The 17,471-nt window shown below is 50.1% G+C and overlaps 1 protein-coding gene across 4 annotated transcripts in view; it reads right to left on the bottom strand.

Annotated features, from left to right (window-relative positions):
- The window catches only part of abcg2a (ATP-binding cassette, sub-family G (WHITE), member 2a), a 128,834-nt gene that overhangs the window by 84,176 nt on the left and 27,187 nt on the right, over window positions 1–17,471 (bottom strand). For 2 of the 4 annotated variants that reach the window (XM_072495267.1, XM_072495264.1), the window contains exon 2: window positions 12,908–13,117. In XM_072495267.1, coding sequence (XP_072351368.1) covers window positions 12,908–13,104 — 197 coding nt within the window. In that variant the 5' untranslated portion in view covers window positions 13,105–13,117. Of the gene's footprint in view, window positions 1–12,907; window positions 13,118–13,381; window positions 13,404–13,437; window positions 13,460–17,471 lie in introns of those variants that run through there. The other 2 variants (XM_072495266.1, XM_072495265.1) reach the window with 2 other exon arrangements.

The raw sequence follows: 17,471 nt of genomic DNA, 5'->3' as shown, positions 1-17,471 counted from the left end.
ACAAACTTCTACAGATGTGCGATAGAGAGCATCCTATCTGGCTCCATCACAGCCTGGTATGGCAACTGCTCGGTCCAAGATCGCATGAAACTGCAGAGTGTAGTGAACTCAGCCCAACGCATCACACAAGCTGGCCACCCCCACATTGATTCTGTATACACTTCCCTCTGCCTCATTATCAGAGACCCCTCCCACCCAGGCATTGCCTTCCTCCAGACCCTTCCATCAGGCAGATGGTACAGAGGTCTGAAGACCCGCACATCCAGACATAGGAACAGCTTCTTCCCCACAGCTACAAGACTCCTCAACGACTCCCCCTCGGACTGATCTGTTCCCTGTAAGAACACTATTCACGACGTCCTATGCTGCTCTTGCTCATGTATTTGCTTTGTTTGGCCCCTTGTTCCGCACTGTAACCAATCACTGTTTGTCGATGTACTATTTGCCAATGTTCTCTGTTGATTATTCTTTTGTCTACTATGTACGTACTGTGTACGTTCCCTCGGCTGCAGAAAAATACTTTTCACTGTACTTCGGTACATGTGACAATAAATCAAATCAAAATCAAATCAAATCAAATCAGGTTAGATGGATTAGCCAACATCCTTCTGCACTGTCCACAACTCCACCGACTTTAGTGTCATCTGCAAATTTACTTACCCATCCTTCTACACCCTCCTTCAGGTCATTTATAGGATAGGGCAGGGGAATGGGGCAAGGTAGGGTGCTCTTTCAGAGGGCCGGTGCAGACTCGATGGGCCGAATGGCCTCCTTCTGTACTGTAGGGATTCTAATTCTATGATTGCCATGAGTGCTGAACTTTACAAGATGGCTATGTTTTTAAATGTCCCCTATAATCTCAGGTAATCAGAGTGTCCAGGAAAAGGGGGAGGGTGGGGACTCTGATAAACAATTCACTTCCGTTTGGAGATAGTTCAGGTGATGCAGTCGCCGTGAGGAGAGAGTTTGAACACCTTTCACAGTGTCCCACCATAGAGGACGGCTGGGGTTGAGAAGCAGAAACAAAGAAGCTACTGCTGTGAAGAAGCAGAAAGGACTAAAAGACTGAGAAGGATGTTTTTAAGAGTGTGGTTTCTGTGCCAAAGAGAGAAGACAGAACAGCTGGAGCTCTTGAAGATTCAAATGAACAGGGAATCATGAATGTGCATTTTGCGAGTGATATAACGGTGAGAGTGGAGCAAGTGGCGTGGAACACTGGAAATGTTGACCTGGTATGGCAGAGAGAGGCGGATCTCTGCTGAAAAGCTGGGCGTGACTTTGGAAATGTTCCTTTGATGCTGCATATCATGGCGTGAAGTCAAAAAGTTTGTAAGTCATATTTCAGTTGTGTTAGTTAGGTAAGGCGAAACTTACCTCTTTCTTTAGTTTGGTATATTGGTTACCTGTTAATGTTTGATCTGTGTTGATTTTAGTATGTTAGTTACAATAAAAGTCTCACAAATGAAACCTTTTGTTCTTCCATTATTTCTTTTGGTTGCTTGGTAAATGTAACTCTTCTGTAATATGATGACAATTGTATAGTGATGTCTTGTGATAATGCTGCCTCAAGCTGCATTCCGTCATTGAGCAAAATTACATTTTCCTTCTTAATTCCAAATGTTTTCCCCTGACCAGCCGTCTACCTTATGCCTTTCGTACAGATCAACTTATCCAAAACTCTACTAACCATCGCTACAAAGACACTCTGAATCTCTCCGGCTGCATTGACATTAATGGCCGGGAGGAACTTGCTACCAATCATGCATAATAGCGCCAACATGTTCATGAAATGAAATGAAATGAAAATCGCTTATTGTCACAAGTAGGCTTCAAATGAAGTTACTGTGAAAAGTCCCTAGTCGCCACAATCTGGCACCTGTTCGGGGAGGCTGTTACGGGAATCGAACCGTGCTGCTGGCCTGCCTTGGTCTGCTTTCAAAGCCAGCGATTTAGCCCTGTGCTAAACAGCCCCAAGCTGCATCACACGTTTGAGTCCCAGCGTCTTATTAATAAGGCACAGCTGTGGCAAGAGAGGAAAGAAAAGGAAATAGATCCTGCTTTCCGGATTCCCATACCTCGCTGGGACTTCCCGTTCGAGGGGCTGTTTAGCACACTGGGCTAAATCGCTGGCTTTGAAAGCCGACCAAGGCAGGCCAGCAGCACGGTTCAATTCCCGTACCAGCCTCCCCGAACAGGCGCCGGAATGTGGCGACTAGGGGCTTTTCACAGTAACTTCATTGAAGCCGACTTGTGACAATAAGCGATTTTCATTTTCATTTCATGTGCCCAAATCCATGCGAGTCGAGAATCAGCCTATTCAGTACTTGAAGACCCATGGCCGAAAGTGGAGGCCCTGTGTAAACGTCATTGTCGAATCGAGGGACAGCCAACAACCTATCCCAACTTACACAACATACCATTCGCCGAAAACCTCAGCTGCTCTGTGACATACACTGGCTCTCAGCCCATCTAACTGCTGGATTTTAACATTTTTATCCATGTTTGTATGTCCTGCATGGCCTCAGCTCCTCTCGATAACCTCCTCCAGCCGTGCAACTAGCCAAGAACTCTACGCTCTTCAAATTCCAGCTTCTGGCAGGTTTCCAATTTTAAACACTCCTGCGTCGGCGACCAACATTTCAGCCCCAGGCATCATCCCGATGGGTGTATCTGTCTCTCTTTAAGACGGCATGGCAGCACGGTAGCACAGTGGTCAGCTTCACAGCGCCAGGGTCCCAGGTTCGATTCCCGGCTTGGGTCACTGTCTGTGCGGAGCCTGCACGTTCTCCCCGTGTCTGCGTGGGTTTCCTCCGGGTGCTCCGGTTTCCTCCCACAAGTCCAAAGAAGTGCTGTTAGGTAATTTGAACAATCTGAATTCTCCCTCAGTGTACCCGAACAGGTGCCGGAATGTGGCGACCAGGGGATTTTCACAGTAGCTTCATTGCAGTGTTAATGTAAGCCTACTTGTGACAATAAAGATAGTTAAAAAATTAAAACTGACCTCTTTGACCAGGCACTGGGTCATCTGTCCTCACATCTTATTTGATTCAATGTCTTTGTTTGATGACATTTCTGCTAAATGTTTTGGAATGTATTAGTATGTGAAAGGTAGCAGTGAATTATTGTTAAACAGGTAAAGCCTGGTTCCCTGTGCACAAAGGGAGGTGTGGCATTTAAATATTTTACATAACAATGGCAGTTTTCTCGGCCTGTTTGTCATAGACACTGGCCGGAGTCTCCAATCCCGCGGCCACGTTCTGACGCCGGCGTCAAAAGCGGCGTGAGCGGCAGCACGGTGGCGCAGTGGGTTAGCCCTGCTGCCTCACGGCGCCAAGGTCCCGGTCCCGGTTCGATCCCAGCTCTGGGTCACTGTCCGTGTGGAGTTTGCACATTCTCCCCGTGTTTGTGTGGGTTTCGCCCCCACAACCCAAAGATGTGCAGGGTAGGCGGATTGGCCACGCTAAATTGCCCCTTAATTGATTACTCTAAATTTATTTTTTAAAACGGTGTGAGCCATTCTGGGGCCTCCAGGCCCAAGTATTCCCCCCTTCCTGGGGGGCTAGTACGGCGCCGGTGGGGTGTCCGCTGCTCCGGCGCTCGAAAGCCGCGGGTCCGCACATGCGTGGGGGTTCCCATCTCCGCGCCGGCCCCCGGGCAATATGGTGGAGCCCCACAGGGGCCCGGCGCGCAGGAACATAGGCCCCCCATGGAAATAGCCTGCCCGCCGATCGGTTGGCCCCGATCGCGGGCATGGCCACCGAGGAGGCCCGGCGGGCCGGCGTCGGAGCAGCGTGGCGCGATTCTCACGCACCTCCCCCCCCCCCCCCACCCGCCGATTCTCCGACCCGGCGCGGGATCACAGAGTCCCGGCTACTAACTCTGGCCAGCGGCCCATAATGGGATTTGTAGTGGCGAGATCTCACTTTGAGATCTTCCCCATCTACCACCCCCTCGCCCCCGCCAGGAACGTAACCCGTTTCACATCCAGCGAGGGCGTGAACCTGATTGGAATTAATTTTTCTATAAATTTAGAGTACCCAATTCATTTTTTCCAATTAAGGGGCAATTTAGCGTGGCCAATCCACCTACCCTGCACATCTTTGTGTTGTGGGGGCGAAACCCACGCAGACACGGGGAGAATGTGCAAACTCTACACGGACCGTGACCCAGAGCCGGGATCGAACCTGGGACCTCGGCGCCGCGAGGCAGCAGTTTTAACCACTGTGCCACCCTGCTGCCCCTATTATCATTCATAACCTTAACATTCAACACAAAACTATGGAATGGTTGTGTTTGTACACAGGGTATTTGATTCAAAGCACTTGTCGCCTTGCACACAGTCACAATCATCCTGTTAACTTATTTTTTTTTAAAAATATGTTTTATTGAAAAAATTTTCCCAAACAACAATTTTTCCCCTCTTACAAAGCAAACGCAACAATAACAATACAGAAATTTTTAACAATACACAAGTAACAAAACCCCTTTATCGCTGACCTAAACTAAACTAAACCCCCCCCCCCCTCCCCCCCCCCCCCCTTCCCCCTGGGTTGCTGCTGCTGGTCATCTGTCTTCCCTCTAACGTTCCCCTAGGTAGTCGAGAAATGGCTGCCACCGCCTGGTGAACCCTTGAGCCGATCCTCTCAGGGCAAACTTTATCTGCTCCAGTTTAATGAACCCCGCCATATCATTTACCCAGGCCTCCAGTCCGGGGGGTTTCGCCTCCTTCCACATGAGTAGGATCCTGCGCCGGGCTACTAGGGACGCAAAGGCCACAAAGTCGGCCTCTTTCGCCTCCTGCACTCCCGGCTCTTCCGCAACTCCAAATAGAGCTAACCCCCAGCCTGGTTTGACCCGGGCCTTCACCACCCGCAAAATCACTCCCGTCACTCCCTTCCAGTGCCGGGCACGCCCAAAACATATGTGCGTGGTTTGCCGGGCTCCGGCCACACCTCCCACATTTGTCCTCCACTCCAAAGAACCTGCTCAATCTTGCTCCCGTTATGTGTGCTCTATGTAGCACCTTAAATTGAATCAGGCTAAGCCTGGCGCATGAGGAAGAGGAATTTACCCTGCTTAGGGCATCAGCCCACATACCCTCCTCTATCTCCTCCCCTAGTTCTTCTTCCCACTTTCCTTTTGTTCGCCCACCGACTCCTCCCCCTCTTCCCTCATCTCTCGGTAAATCTCTGACACTTTGCCCTCTCCGACCCACACCCCTGAAAGCACCCTGTCCTGTATCCCCTGTGTCGGGTGCAACGGAAATTCCCTCACCTGTTGTCTAGTAAACGCCCTCACCTGCATATATCTCAAGAAATTTCCCCGGGGCAACTTATACTTTTCCTCCAATGCTCCCAAGCTCGCAAAAGTCCCATCTATAAATAAATCTCCCACCCTCCTAATTCCCAACTGGTACCAGCTCTGAAATCCTCCATCCATTCTTCCTGGGGCGAACCTATGGTTGTTCCTGATTGGGGACCCCACCAGGGCTCCCCGCACCCCTCTCTGTCGCCTCCACTGTCCCCAGATATTCAATGTTGCCGCTACCACCGGGTTCGTGGTAAACCTTTTAGGTGAGATCGGTAGCGGCGCCGTCACCAGCACCTCTAAACTCGTCCCTTTACAGGACTTTCTCTCCAGTCTTTTCCACGCCGCTCCCTCACTCTCCATCATCCATTTACGTATCATTGCCACATTGGCGGCCCAATAGTAATCGCCCAAGTTCGGTAGTGCCAATCCTCCTCTGTCCCTACTACGCTGAAGGAACCCCCTCCTTACTCTCGGAACTTTCCCTGCCCACACAAAGCTCGTGATGCTCCTGTCTATTTTATTAAAAAAGGTCTTGGTGATTAGTATAGGGAGACATTGAAATACAAATAAGAACCTCGGGAGGACCATCATCTTAATTGCTTGCACCCTGCCCGCCAGCGATAGAGGCTGCATGTCCCACCTCTTGAAGTCCTCCTCCATTTGTTCTACCAACCGTGTCAGATTAAGTCTGTGCAAGGTTCCCCAGCTGCTAGCGATCTGAATCCCCAGGTATCGGAAGTTTCTTTCCACTTTCCTTAGAGGCAAGCCTGCTATCTCTCTACTCTGGTCCCCTGGATGTATCACAAATAATTCACTCTTCCCCATGTTTAGCCTATACCCCGAGAAATCCCCGAACCCCCTCAAAATTCGCATAACCTCTATCATCCCCCCCGCTGGGTCCGACACGTATAACAATAGGTCATCTGCGTATAACGAGACTCGGTGTTCTTCTCCCCCTCTAATCACCCCTCTCCATTTCCTGGAGTCTCTCAACGCCATGGCCAGAGGTTCAATTGCCAACGCGAACAACAATGGAGACAGCGGGCATCCCTGTCTTGTTCCCCTATATAGTCGGAAATACTCCGATTTATGTCGACCTGTAACTACGCTTGCCGTTGGAGCCCCGTAAAGAAGTCTAACCCAGCTAATAAACCCGTTCCCAAACCTCCTTAACACTTCCCATAAATACTCCCACTCCACCCTATCAAATGCCTTCTCTGCGTCCATTGCCGCCCCTATCTCTGCCTCCCCCTCCACTGGGGGCATCATTATCACCCCTAATAGTCGTCGCACGTTAACATTCAGTTGTCTCCCTTTTACGAACCCTGTCTGGTATTCGTGCACTACCCCCGGGACACAGTCCTCTATCCTCGATGCCAGTACCTTTGCCAACAATTTGGCGTCCACATTCAATAATGAAATGGGTCTATAGGACCCGCACTGCAACGGATCTTTATCCCTCTTCAAAATTAACGATATCGTCGCCTCCGACATCGTCGGGGGTAGAGTCCCCCCTTTCCTGGCCTCATTGAACGTCCTCACCATCAACGGGGCCAACAAGTCCACATATTTTCTGTAATACTCCACCGGGAACCCGTCTGGTCCTGGGGCCTTCCCTGCTTCCCAGTCCCTTAATAACCTCGTCCACCCCAATCGGTGCCCCCAGGCCTACCAACCCCGCTCCTCCGCTTTCGGGAACCTCAATTGGTCCAGGAACTGCCGCATCCCCTCCTCTCCCTCTGGGGGTTGAGACCTATACAGTTCCTCATAGAAGGTCTTGAACACCTCATTTATCTTTCCTGCCCTTCGCACCGTGTCTCCTCTTTCGTCTCTAATTCCTCCTATCTCCCTCACTGCTGCCCTCTTTCGCAATTGATGAGCCAACAGGCGACTAGCCTTTTCCCCATATTCATACCTCCTCCCCTGTGCCTTCCTCCACAGTACCTCCGCCTTTCCTGTAAACTTATTAACCACAAATCAAGATAGTTTACTCAGAAAACTATTTTGTGGTTTGAAAATGACCCTTGGAATGAGGGCATTGACATTATTGCTCTGTTAATCAATATAACTAACTGGCTTTTACTTTGAAGAGGAAGAAAGGAAGTGTAAGCCTGCCTTTCATGAACTAATATTGAGCAAAGATCCTGTCCATTGGTTTTGAATAAAAAACAATAGCGATGTTCCTATGATGGAGGAGAAAGGACAAAGAACAAAGGAAATTACAGCACAGGAACAGGCCCTTCGGCCCTCCCAGCCTGAGCCGATCCAGATCCTTTACCTAAACCTGTCGCAAAGGATTTGTTTATTTAAAAAACGGCACAAGCCTAAGATAGACAGGATGAAGAGATTTTAAAAGACAACAAAATGTGCATGGGCTCCCACAAATATCAACCATAGGTCCCGAAGAATGAGGTGGCCCCCACAAGGGAAGGTGATACTTCCCGAGGCAGATACCACAGCGACCGAGGCAGGAGAACGCGGTTCCCGTTCCTCTCTTCAAACGTTCATTTCTAGAAGAGAGATGACTGAGGGGTGACCCGTTGGAGACCTTTAAAATAATGAAAAGGTTTCTGAGGTCCCGGGTTCGATCCCGGCTCTGGGTCACTGTCCATGTGGAGTTTGCACATTCTCCCCGTGTCTGCGTGGGTTTCGCCCCCACAACCCAAAGATGTGCTGGGTAAGTGGATCGGCCACGCTAAATTGCCCCTTAATTGGAAAAAATGAATTGGGTATTTATTTTAAATGAAATGAAAAGGTTCAACGGAGAGGATGTAGAGAAAATGTTTCCACTTAAAAGACCAAAACTGGTGTCCACCAATAGAAAATAGTCACTAATAAACCCAACGGAGAATTCAGAAATTTGTTTTGCTAAAGGGTAGAGCGATCCTGGAACTCACTGCCACATGGAATGGCTGAGGTGAATACCATTGATGTACTTGAAGAAAAGCTGGATAAACACAAGGGAGGAAGGAATAGAAGGATATGTTCATAGAAGTTACAGTGCAGAAGGAGGCCATTCGGCCCATCGGGTCTGCGCCGGCTCTTGGAAAGAGCACCCCACCCAAGGTCAACACCTCCACCCAATCCCCATAACCCAGTAACCCCACCCAACACTAAGGGCAATTTTGGACACTAAGGGCAATTTAGCATGGTCAATACACCTAACCTGCACGTCTTTGGAGTGTGGAGGAAACCGGAGCACCCGGAGGAAATCCACGCAGACAGGGGGAGAACGTGCAGACTCCGCACAGACAGTGACCCAAGCCGGGAATCGAACCTGGGACCCTGGAGCTGTGAAGCAATCGTGCTAACCACACGATTGCTTCCCTATATTGATAGGGTGAGAGGGAGTGGGGTAAAACAGGAGGTTAGTGTGGGGCATAAATGCCAGCATGGAGCAGAGGGGCCGAGTGGACTGCCTTTGTGCTGTATGGAAACTCACTGGAAGCTGGATATAACTGTAAACGCCTTGTTATAAGAGTGCGATATCTGACAAAAAAAGTGTTTTTAAACATTTGTTCTAGTAAAAGTTTTGAAATGTGCCATTCTTCCTGCTGTTAACTTGAAACTTGCACGGCGGCACAGTGGTTAGCACTGCTGCCTCAAGGCGCCGAGGACCCAGGTTCGATCCTGGCCCCGGGTCACTGTCTGTGTGGAGTTTGTACATTCCACCGTAAGACCATAAGGCCAGAAGATATAAGAGCAGATTTAGGCCACTCGGCCCATCGAGTCTGCTCCGCCATTCAATCTTGGCTGATATTTTTCTCCTCCCCATTCTCCTGCCATCTCCCCATAACCCCTGACCCTCTTATTAATCAAGAACCTATCTATCTCTGATAGTGATTTGGCCTCCACAGCCTTCTGCGGCAAAGAGTTCCACAGATTCACCACCCTCTGGTTGAAGAAATTCCTCCTCATCTCTGTTTTAAAGGATCGTCACTTTAGTCTGAGATGGTGTCCTCTGGTTCTATTTTTTTCTACAAGTGGAAACATTGTCTCCACGTCCACTCTATCCAGGCCTCGCAGTATCTTGTAAGTTTCAATAAGATCCCCACTCATCTTTCTAAACTCCAACGAGTACAGACCCAGAGTCCTCAACTGCTCCTCATACGACAAGCTCTTCATTCCAGGGATCGTTCTTGTGAACCTCCTCTGGACCCTTTCCAAGGCTGGCACATCCTTCCTTAGATACGGGGCCCAAAACTGCTCACAATACTCCAAATGGGGTCTGACCAGAGTCTTATTACCCCCATGTCTGCGTAGGTCGCACCCCCACAACCCAAAGATGTTCAGGGTAGGTGGAATGGCCACGCTAAATTTAAATTGCCTCTTAATTGGAAAAAAAAATGAATTGGGTACTCTAAATGTAAAAAAAAGAAGTTATCAGTCTCCACAGAGATTGTAACTTGTGTGGGAAACACTCAATGTTCGTCAGCAAACACTTGGCAACTTGTCCCCACAATTCAGATACTCGAAGTTACACATATTCTAACGTTGGTACAAAATTAAAAAATGAATATTTCAAGCTCAACATGGAGTAATATTGGGAAGGATGGGTTAACGGCGGCGCAGTGGTTAGCACTGCAGCCTCACGGCGCCGAGGTCCCTGGTTCGATCCCGGCCCCGGGTCACTGTCCATGTGGAGTTTGCACATTCTCCCCGTGTTTGCGTGGGTTTCGCCCGAACAACCCAACGATGTGCAGGGTAGGTGGATTGGCCACGATAAATTGCCCCTTAATTGGAAAAAATGAATTGGGTACTCTAAATCTTTTTTAAAAATATTGGCAAGGGTAATAGAATGTTAGCTTTTATTGCAAGATAATTTGAGTCCGTGATTATGGAGGTCTTGCTTCAGTTGTATTCAATTGGGTGACACGGTGGCACAATGGTTAGCACGGGGAGTCTAAAACAAAGAACAAAGAAATGTACAGCACAGGAACAGGCCCTTCGGCCCTCCAAGCCCGTGCCAACCATGCTGCCCGACTAAACTACAATCTTCTACACTTCCTGGGTCCGTATCCCTCTATTCCCATCCTATTCATGTATTTGTCAAGATGCCCCTTAAATGTCACTATCGTCCCTGCTTCCACCACCTCCTCCGGTAGCGAGTTCCAGGCACCCACTACCCTCTGCATAAAAAACTTGCCTCGTACATCTACTCTAAACCTTGCCCCTCTCACATTAAACCTATGCCCCCTAGTAATTGACCCCTCTACCCTGGGGAAAAGCCTCTGACTATCCACTCTGTCTATGCCCCTCATAATTTTGTATACCTCTATCAGGTCTCCCCTCAACCTCCTTCGTTCCAGTGAGAACAAACCGAGTTTATTCAACGGCTCCTCATAGCTAATGCCCTCCATACCAGGCAACATTCTGGTAAATCTCTTCTGCACCCTCTCTAAAGCCTCCACATCCTTCTGGTAGTGTGGCGACCAGAATTGAACACTATACTCCAAGTGTGGCCTAACTAAGGTTCTATACAGCTGCAACATGACTTGCCAATTCTTATACTCAATGCCCCGGCCAATGAAGGCAAGCATGCCGTATGCCTTCTTGACTACCTTCTCCACCTGTGTTGCCCCTTTCAATGACCTGTGGACCTGTACTCCTAGATCTCTTTGACTTTCAATACTCTTGAGGGTTCTACCATTCACTGTATATTCCCTACCTGCATTAGACCTTCCAAAATGCATTACCTCACATTTGTCCGGATTAAACTCCATCTGCCATCTCTCCGCCCAAGTCTCCAAACAATCTAAATCCTGCTGTATCCTCCGACAGTCCTCATCGCAAGGGAGCACAATTTCAAATTAAGTGGGAAGTCACGTAGAACCGAGATGAGGAGAAATGTCTTTACACAGAGGATTGTGAATCTTTGGAATTCTCTACCCCAGGCGCTGTGAAAGCTCAGACATTTGAGTGTCTTTAAAGTAGAGATTGATAGATTTCTGATTCAGATTAACGTAGAGGGTCCTGGGGATAGTGGGTGTCAAAGGCGTGGAAGTGTCCGATCCGCCATGATTGTATTGAATGACGGAGCAGACTCGATGGGCTGAATGGTTTGGAAAAATCAGAAAAAGAAATGAGTTTTGGTTGGTTCTGATGTAGTGGATGGTGAAAGGGGCGGTGTGATCCATTCAGTCAGAAAACACCACGGGCGTGATCGGGCGGCTGCATTGCTCCTGACCTGGTGACACGACAATGCTGTTGAATCGTGCGAGAGGCCTCGTGTGAGATTCGCGACGCTCGGATCACCTCGCGAGGCCCCAGGAGATCTCACGAGCCATCGCGACATGGATCTCGCCCGATTTGCATATTTAAGTGAGCCATAATGCTCATTTAAATATGTTGCCACCTAATTTTTCTGAGGCGCTGGAACCACCGCTCACGCCTGGGAGTCGTCGCCATGGCGCCATTTAGCACTGGACCAGGCGCAATGGAGTCGGGGGGGGGGGGAGGTCTCCCAGGCTGCCTTAGGTTGGGCTCTAGGCAGGGGGGAACCCTGGCACGGCCCCTGCCACCCGGGCACTGCCAGCCTGGCACCACAGGGTGCCGAGGTGGCAGTGCCAAGGTGTCAGGTTGCCCGTGCCACGGATCGGGCCTGGGGTGCCCTGCCTTTAAGGAGTGAGGGGGCTGGGGTTCGAGGACCCCCTAAGAGGTAAGTTGGGACGTGGGGGCGGGAGATCCAGAGGCTATGGTGTCCAAGGGGGGGTTGAGAGATTGGGGTAGCATTTAAAAATGGTGCCCCAATCTCTTCCTGCACTGACCCGTTTCTGGCATCGAGAAACACCCCATTAAACGCACTCAAAACGGGACTCTAACATTTTGCCGTTCAATCGTGCCCCACATGTCTGGAAGAAGGTCAATGGGTTCATGGAGCAAAATGTACACAACAATTTTCGTGACTGAAGGGGAAGATTAGGTCACCTTTATCTTTTCATACACTGTCACAGACCAGGTTAATGATTAACCAGAGAGCTTGGCACAACATCCTTGTGGGTGATAGTTCTCTCAGGGGAGTCAAAGAATTTACAGCCAAGTATTGAGATAAGAAACTATTGATGACCACGCTTATTTCCAGTCGTCTTGCGTTGGTTTGCGTTTTGGATCCCAGCCAAACAACCAGCTCGTCCTGGTTTTCAACAACCTCTCGATTTCTTCACGCGGGGTAAATTGTCCGCACCCGGCCCCCACAGGGATCGTCGCGGGCGGGATGGACAATTCGATGGACAATGAAAGGTCCGTTGACCTCGGGCAGCAATTTCCAGTTCTGGGCGGGCGCAACTGGAAAATCCCGCCCACAATTTTAAAATTCTCCTCCTTGGTTTCAAATCCCTTCCATTGGGTTTGCTTCAGCTTTCCGACCTCTGTAACCTCCCCCAGCCCAACAAGCCTTTGCCTCCTCTGGCCTCCTCCAATTCCGACCTCTGTATGTGGAGGCTGCGAACAGCTTCCTTCAGCCCCTACACGCTGCCCAAAACCAACTAAATGCCCCATTTACGGAATTCACACACTTCAAGACACATCCCATTCCTACACATTAGAGTTACACATCCCCCCTCCCTGCTAATGGAAATCGAAGAATGGAAATACATACTTGATACCACTTAGGATTTCCTGTGTCTTCGTTTTGCGGAAACAGCTCTTGACTTCCACACTGTAGTAAATGTTGTGGAAGCTAACTGTGGATCCACTCGACATCGCACATTTGTCTAACTTGGAAGGACTCTGTTGTTCCGAAGTAGCAGCTACATCATTCATCTGCAGATCACTGCCGGAGCTGTTGTTTTCCATGCTGGCTGGTTAGCTGAAACACAGAACAAGCATTTTCAGACCTACAGCCCGTTAAATATTTCTTCAAATGCTCCCATCCACGGGTCTACAGTGTCTGCAAATGTTGTAAAATTACAGCATAAATGAAGCTATCTCAACAGGTTGGCATAAAGTCACTTCCCAAACAGAAAAAAGGCGTGAAAGAAATCATCAGCAGTATTTAAATTCAGAGAATAGTTCTGTCTCGTTTGTGAATTAGAGGGTTCAAAAGAGACCATAAAATGACAAAATAATTCACATGAAAGAAATACGTGATGGAGCTGAACAGATCTGTGTCGGTGTTCCCGCTCTTACACAAATCTCCGACTTCTTCCCACTCTCCCTTTCCTATTGACCCAGCTTCGCAATACACAGGTACTCTTCACCTCAGTCACTCCCTGTGGGAGTGAGTTCCACATTCTCACCAATCTAGATAAAGACATTTTTCCTGAATGTCCAATTGGATTTATAAGTGATTCTTACTTTTATGAGCCTTAGATTTGTAAACATTACAAGTGGAAACATTTTCTTTACATTTACTATATCAAACCCCTGCATAACTTTTTAAAAAACTTTTTTTAATGTTCCTCATTTTCCCCATTTTCATCAAGTACACAACAAACAAAAGATAAACAATAATAACAAATACGGTATCAATCCCCTTCAACGTACCAACCCAAACATCACCCCAACATTCCAAATACAACAAAACAAAAAAACCCAAAAGAGATTTAACAGTCATCCCATAAATGCTGTGCTTAACCCTCCCCAATAGCCCTCCCCCAAAGTTCGATGGCATCCAGGAAGGGATTCTCTCACCCCGGGGCAGGGCCGGAGAATCGCCACGACCGGCGCGAATCGTGCCACGCCGCCCCAACACCGGGACGCGACTCTCCGGAGAATCGGCGCCATTGGCGCTGGTCGGGGGCCACTCTACGGGGTCCCCCGGCGATTCTCCGCCCGGAATGGACCAAGCGGCCGTACAAAAAAACCCCGAGTCCCACCGGCGACTTTCTAACCTGGTCTTACCCGGCGGGTCCTCGGCATGGATGGATCCAGGGGCGGCCTGGTGGGGGAGGAGGGGGGGGGGGGGGTCCGCCCACGGGGGGGGGGGGGGGGGCCTCTGCCGTGGCCTGGCCCGTGATCAGGGCCCACTGATCGGGGGGCCGCCCTCTTGGGCTGGGGGCCTTCTTTGTTCCGCGCCGGCTCCTGTAGCCCCGCACCATGTTGCATCGGGGCCGGCGCGGAGAAGGGAGACACCGCGCGGAAATCACGCCGGTCCCACTGCGCTTGCGCAGAGCCGCGGCGCCCATCTGACGCCGGGATCGGCAGCTGGAGCGGCGTGGGTCGCTCCAGTGCCGTGCTGGCCCCCTGTAGGGGTCAGAATTGCTGCTCCTGAGGCATTTACGATGGTGTCAATCCATAGCCTCAGGATCAGAGAATCCCGCCCCCAATTCTTAGTAGTCACCACTGTATTATATTGTATATACTGCACTGCATACGAGGGTATTACGGTAAGGCCCCTGTACTACAGGTACGGGGGTAGATCCCTGCCTGCTGGCTCCGCCCAGTAGGCGGAGTATAAATGTGTGTGCTCTCCAAGTGGCAGCCATTTCGGCAGCAGCTGTAGGAGGCCACACAACTCTGCGTAATAAAGCCTCGATTACTCTCTACTCTCGTCTCGTCGTAATTGATAGTGCATCAGCCCATGAATTGTAGAACCCTTCCATCCTCCTCCTCCTCAGTTCAAACATCACCTTCTCAAGCGTCAAAAATTCCAGCAGGTCCCCCCGTCACGCTGAGGCCCAGGGCGGGGAAGCTGACCCCCACCCCAGCAACACCCACCTTGGGGAAATCAGTGACACAAAGGCTAAAACATCTGCCCCCGCAGCAGCTTGCAGCCTGGCTGGTCCAAAACCCAGGTTCCTAGGGGCCCCAGCTCCACACCTACATGTACCACCCCCAAAGTGACCTTAAAAACCTCCCTCCAATCCCCCTCCAGCTTCGGGCAGGACCAAAACATGTCAACGTGGTTTGCAGGGCCCCTCCCACAGCGCTAAACCCCTTCATAATTTTAAACACTTCTATCAGATCACCTTTCTAAATACACGAGCCCCTGCCCATCTGTCATTCCTGATTGTGATAGTCACATGAACAGATTTCTCATCCAAACCTTGGGTCACTGTCTGTGTGGAGTCTGCACGTTCTCCCCGTGTCTGCGTGGGTTTCCTCCGGGTGCTACGGTTTCCTCCCACAAGTCCCGAAAGACGTGCTGTTAGGTGAACTGGACATTCTGAATTCTCCCTCAGTGTACCCGAACAGGCGCCGGAGTGTGGCGACTAGGGGCTTTTCACAGTAACTTCATTGCAGTGTTAATGTAAACCTACTTGTGACACTAATAAAGACTATTATTGTCTTCTCCACAGAGTTGTCAAATTCCACGAGTACATCGCAGCCCATTCCCTTGGTACCTGAATCTTTCCCTAGCTACCTTGAACAACAACATCCCCAAATTGGCCCACCGCCCCGCTGCATTCACCAGAACACCTCACTCTTCCCGACATTTAACTTATTCCCAGAGAAGTCCCCGAACCTCTCCAATATTCCCATGCGGGTCTGACAAAAACAACAACAGGTCGTCTGTGTACAACGACACCTGGTGCTCCCCCTCGCAATCCCCTGCCACCCCACAGACCCCCTAAGGGCCATCGCCAAGGGCTCCATCGCCAGTGCGAGCAACAATGGCGACCCCTGTCTTTCTCCTGTGCAGTCTAAAAGACCGTGAACTCATCTCATTTGTACATACATTTGCCGCCGGGGCCACAAACAATGGACACCCCAAGCCACAAACATCGGGCCAAACCCAAACCTACCCAAGATCTCAAATGAATACCTCCGCTCCACCCGGTCACAGGCCTTCTCTATATCCACAGAAACAATAACCTCTGGCACCCACCCCACCGAGGGAGTCATGGCCACATTTAACAGCCTCCTGATGTTACTGGAGAGCTGCCTGTCCTTCACAAAACCTGTTTGATCCTCAGTGACCACATTGGCACACATCCCTCCATCCTCCCCACCACTAACTTAGCCAGCACTTCTTGTTTGTGTTCAACAACGAAATGGGCCTGTAAGACCCACACTCCAACAGATCCTTCATCTTCTTGGGGATTAGCGTGATGGACGCCTGTGTCAGTGTCTCTGGCAGTTCCCCCTTCTCCAACGCCTCAGTAAACATCCCCAGCAAACGTGGTGCCAGCTCTGCCGCAAACACCTTATAAAGCTCCGCCGGCAAGCCGTCCGGCCCTGGAGCCTTCCCCGACTTCATCCCCCTAAGTTCCATTGACCCCTTATCCTCCCCCATAATCCACCATAAATCGCTGAGACAACGCTCCAACCCCACCCAGGTGTCCATTGCTGGTGGTGTGGTCTACACATAACCTGCTGCCATGTCAGGTAAGTCGGTGACCGAACGTCTGGCCCAGCCAGGGCTTTGACAATGGGCTTGTGCATATCAATAGGATGTGATGATCTCCTGATTGTTGACTGATGGAGCAGGCCCAGACAGGCTTGGCAGCTTGACTTTTCGTTGTTTATTCTAACTTGGCCAGTTCGAACTCCCATGGTGCGGTGTGTTGGAGTGTCTGTGGCTTGATTTAAAATGCCCAATTCTTTCATTTAAACTACCCAATTTTAATCGGGCCTAAATCTAGGCCTAGGTTACCTCAACCGCCAGAACATTCACTAATATCTTGGCATCCACATTTGGTAGAGAAATGGGCCTATACGACCCACACTCTAGGGGTCCTTATCCCTTTTCAGCAACATTGAAATAGATGCCTGCCTCATAGTTTCAGGTAACTCCCCGTTCGCTAGCCCATCCTCACAACATTTCCACCATCAACTTGTCCTTAAACCTTTTTATGAAACTGCACCGGGAACCCATCCGATCCCGGTGCCTTCTCTATCGCTGCCTTCACTTCCTCCAACCCTAATGGCTCCTCTAACCCGACCCTTTCCTCCTCTCCCATCTCCGGCCACTCCTGTGGCTCCAAATACTCCCTCATCCCCGACTCATCCTCTAGCAGCTCTATATAACCCCCTGTAAAAGTCCTCAAATACCCTGTTCATCTCTTCCGGAGCCACCTCCACCACTCCTGCCCCACCCCCCCTCACAAACCCTGTGTTGTCCCAGTTCGGGGCATACACGTAGACCAACACCACCGACCTCCCCTCCAACACACCCATCACTATCATATACCTGCCCCCTTGATCCCCCCCCCAGCCAACTTCTGCATTTGGAACCTCACCTGCTTCCCCACCAGTATAACCACCCCCTCGTGCCTACT

The sequence above is a fragment of the Scyliorhinus torazame genome, chromosome 3, assembly GCF_047496885.1.
Source record: "Scyliorhinus torazame isolate Kashiwa2021f chromosome 3, sScyTor2.1, whole genome shotgun sequence".
Lineage (NCBI taxonomy): Eukaryota > Metazoa > Chordata > Chondrichthyes > Carcharhiniformes > Scyliorhinidae > Scyliorhinus > Scyliorhinus torazame.
The sequence above is the reverse complement of the archived record's forward strand: the minus strand, read 5'-3'. Positions and strand labels throughout refer to the sequence as shown.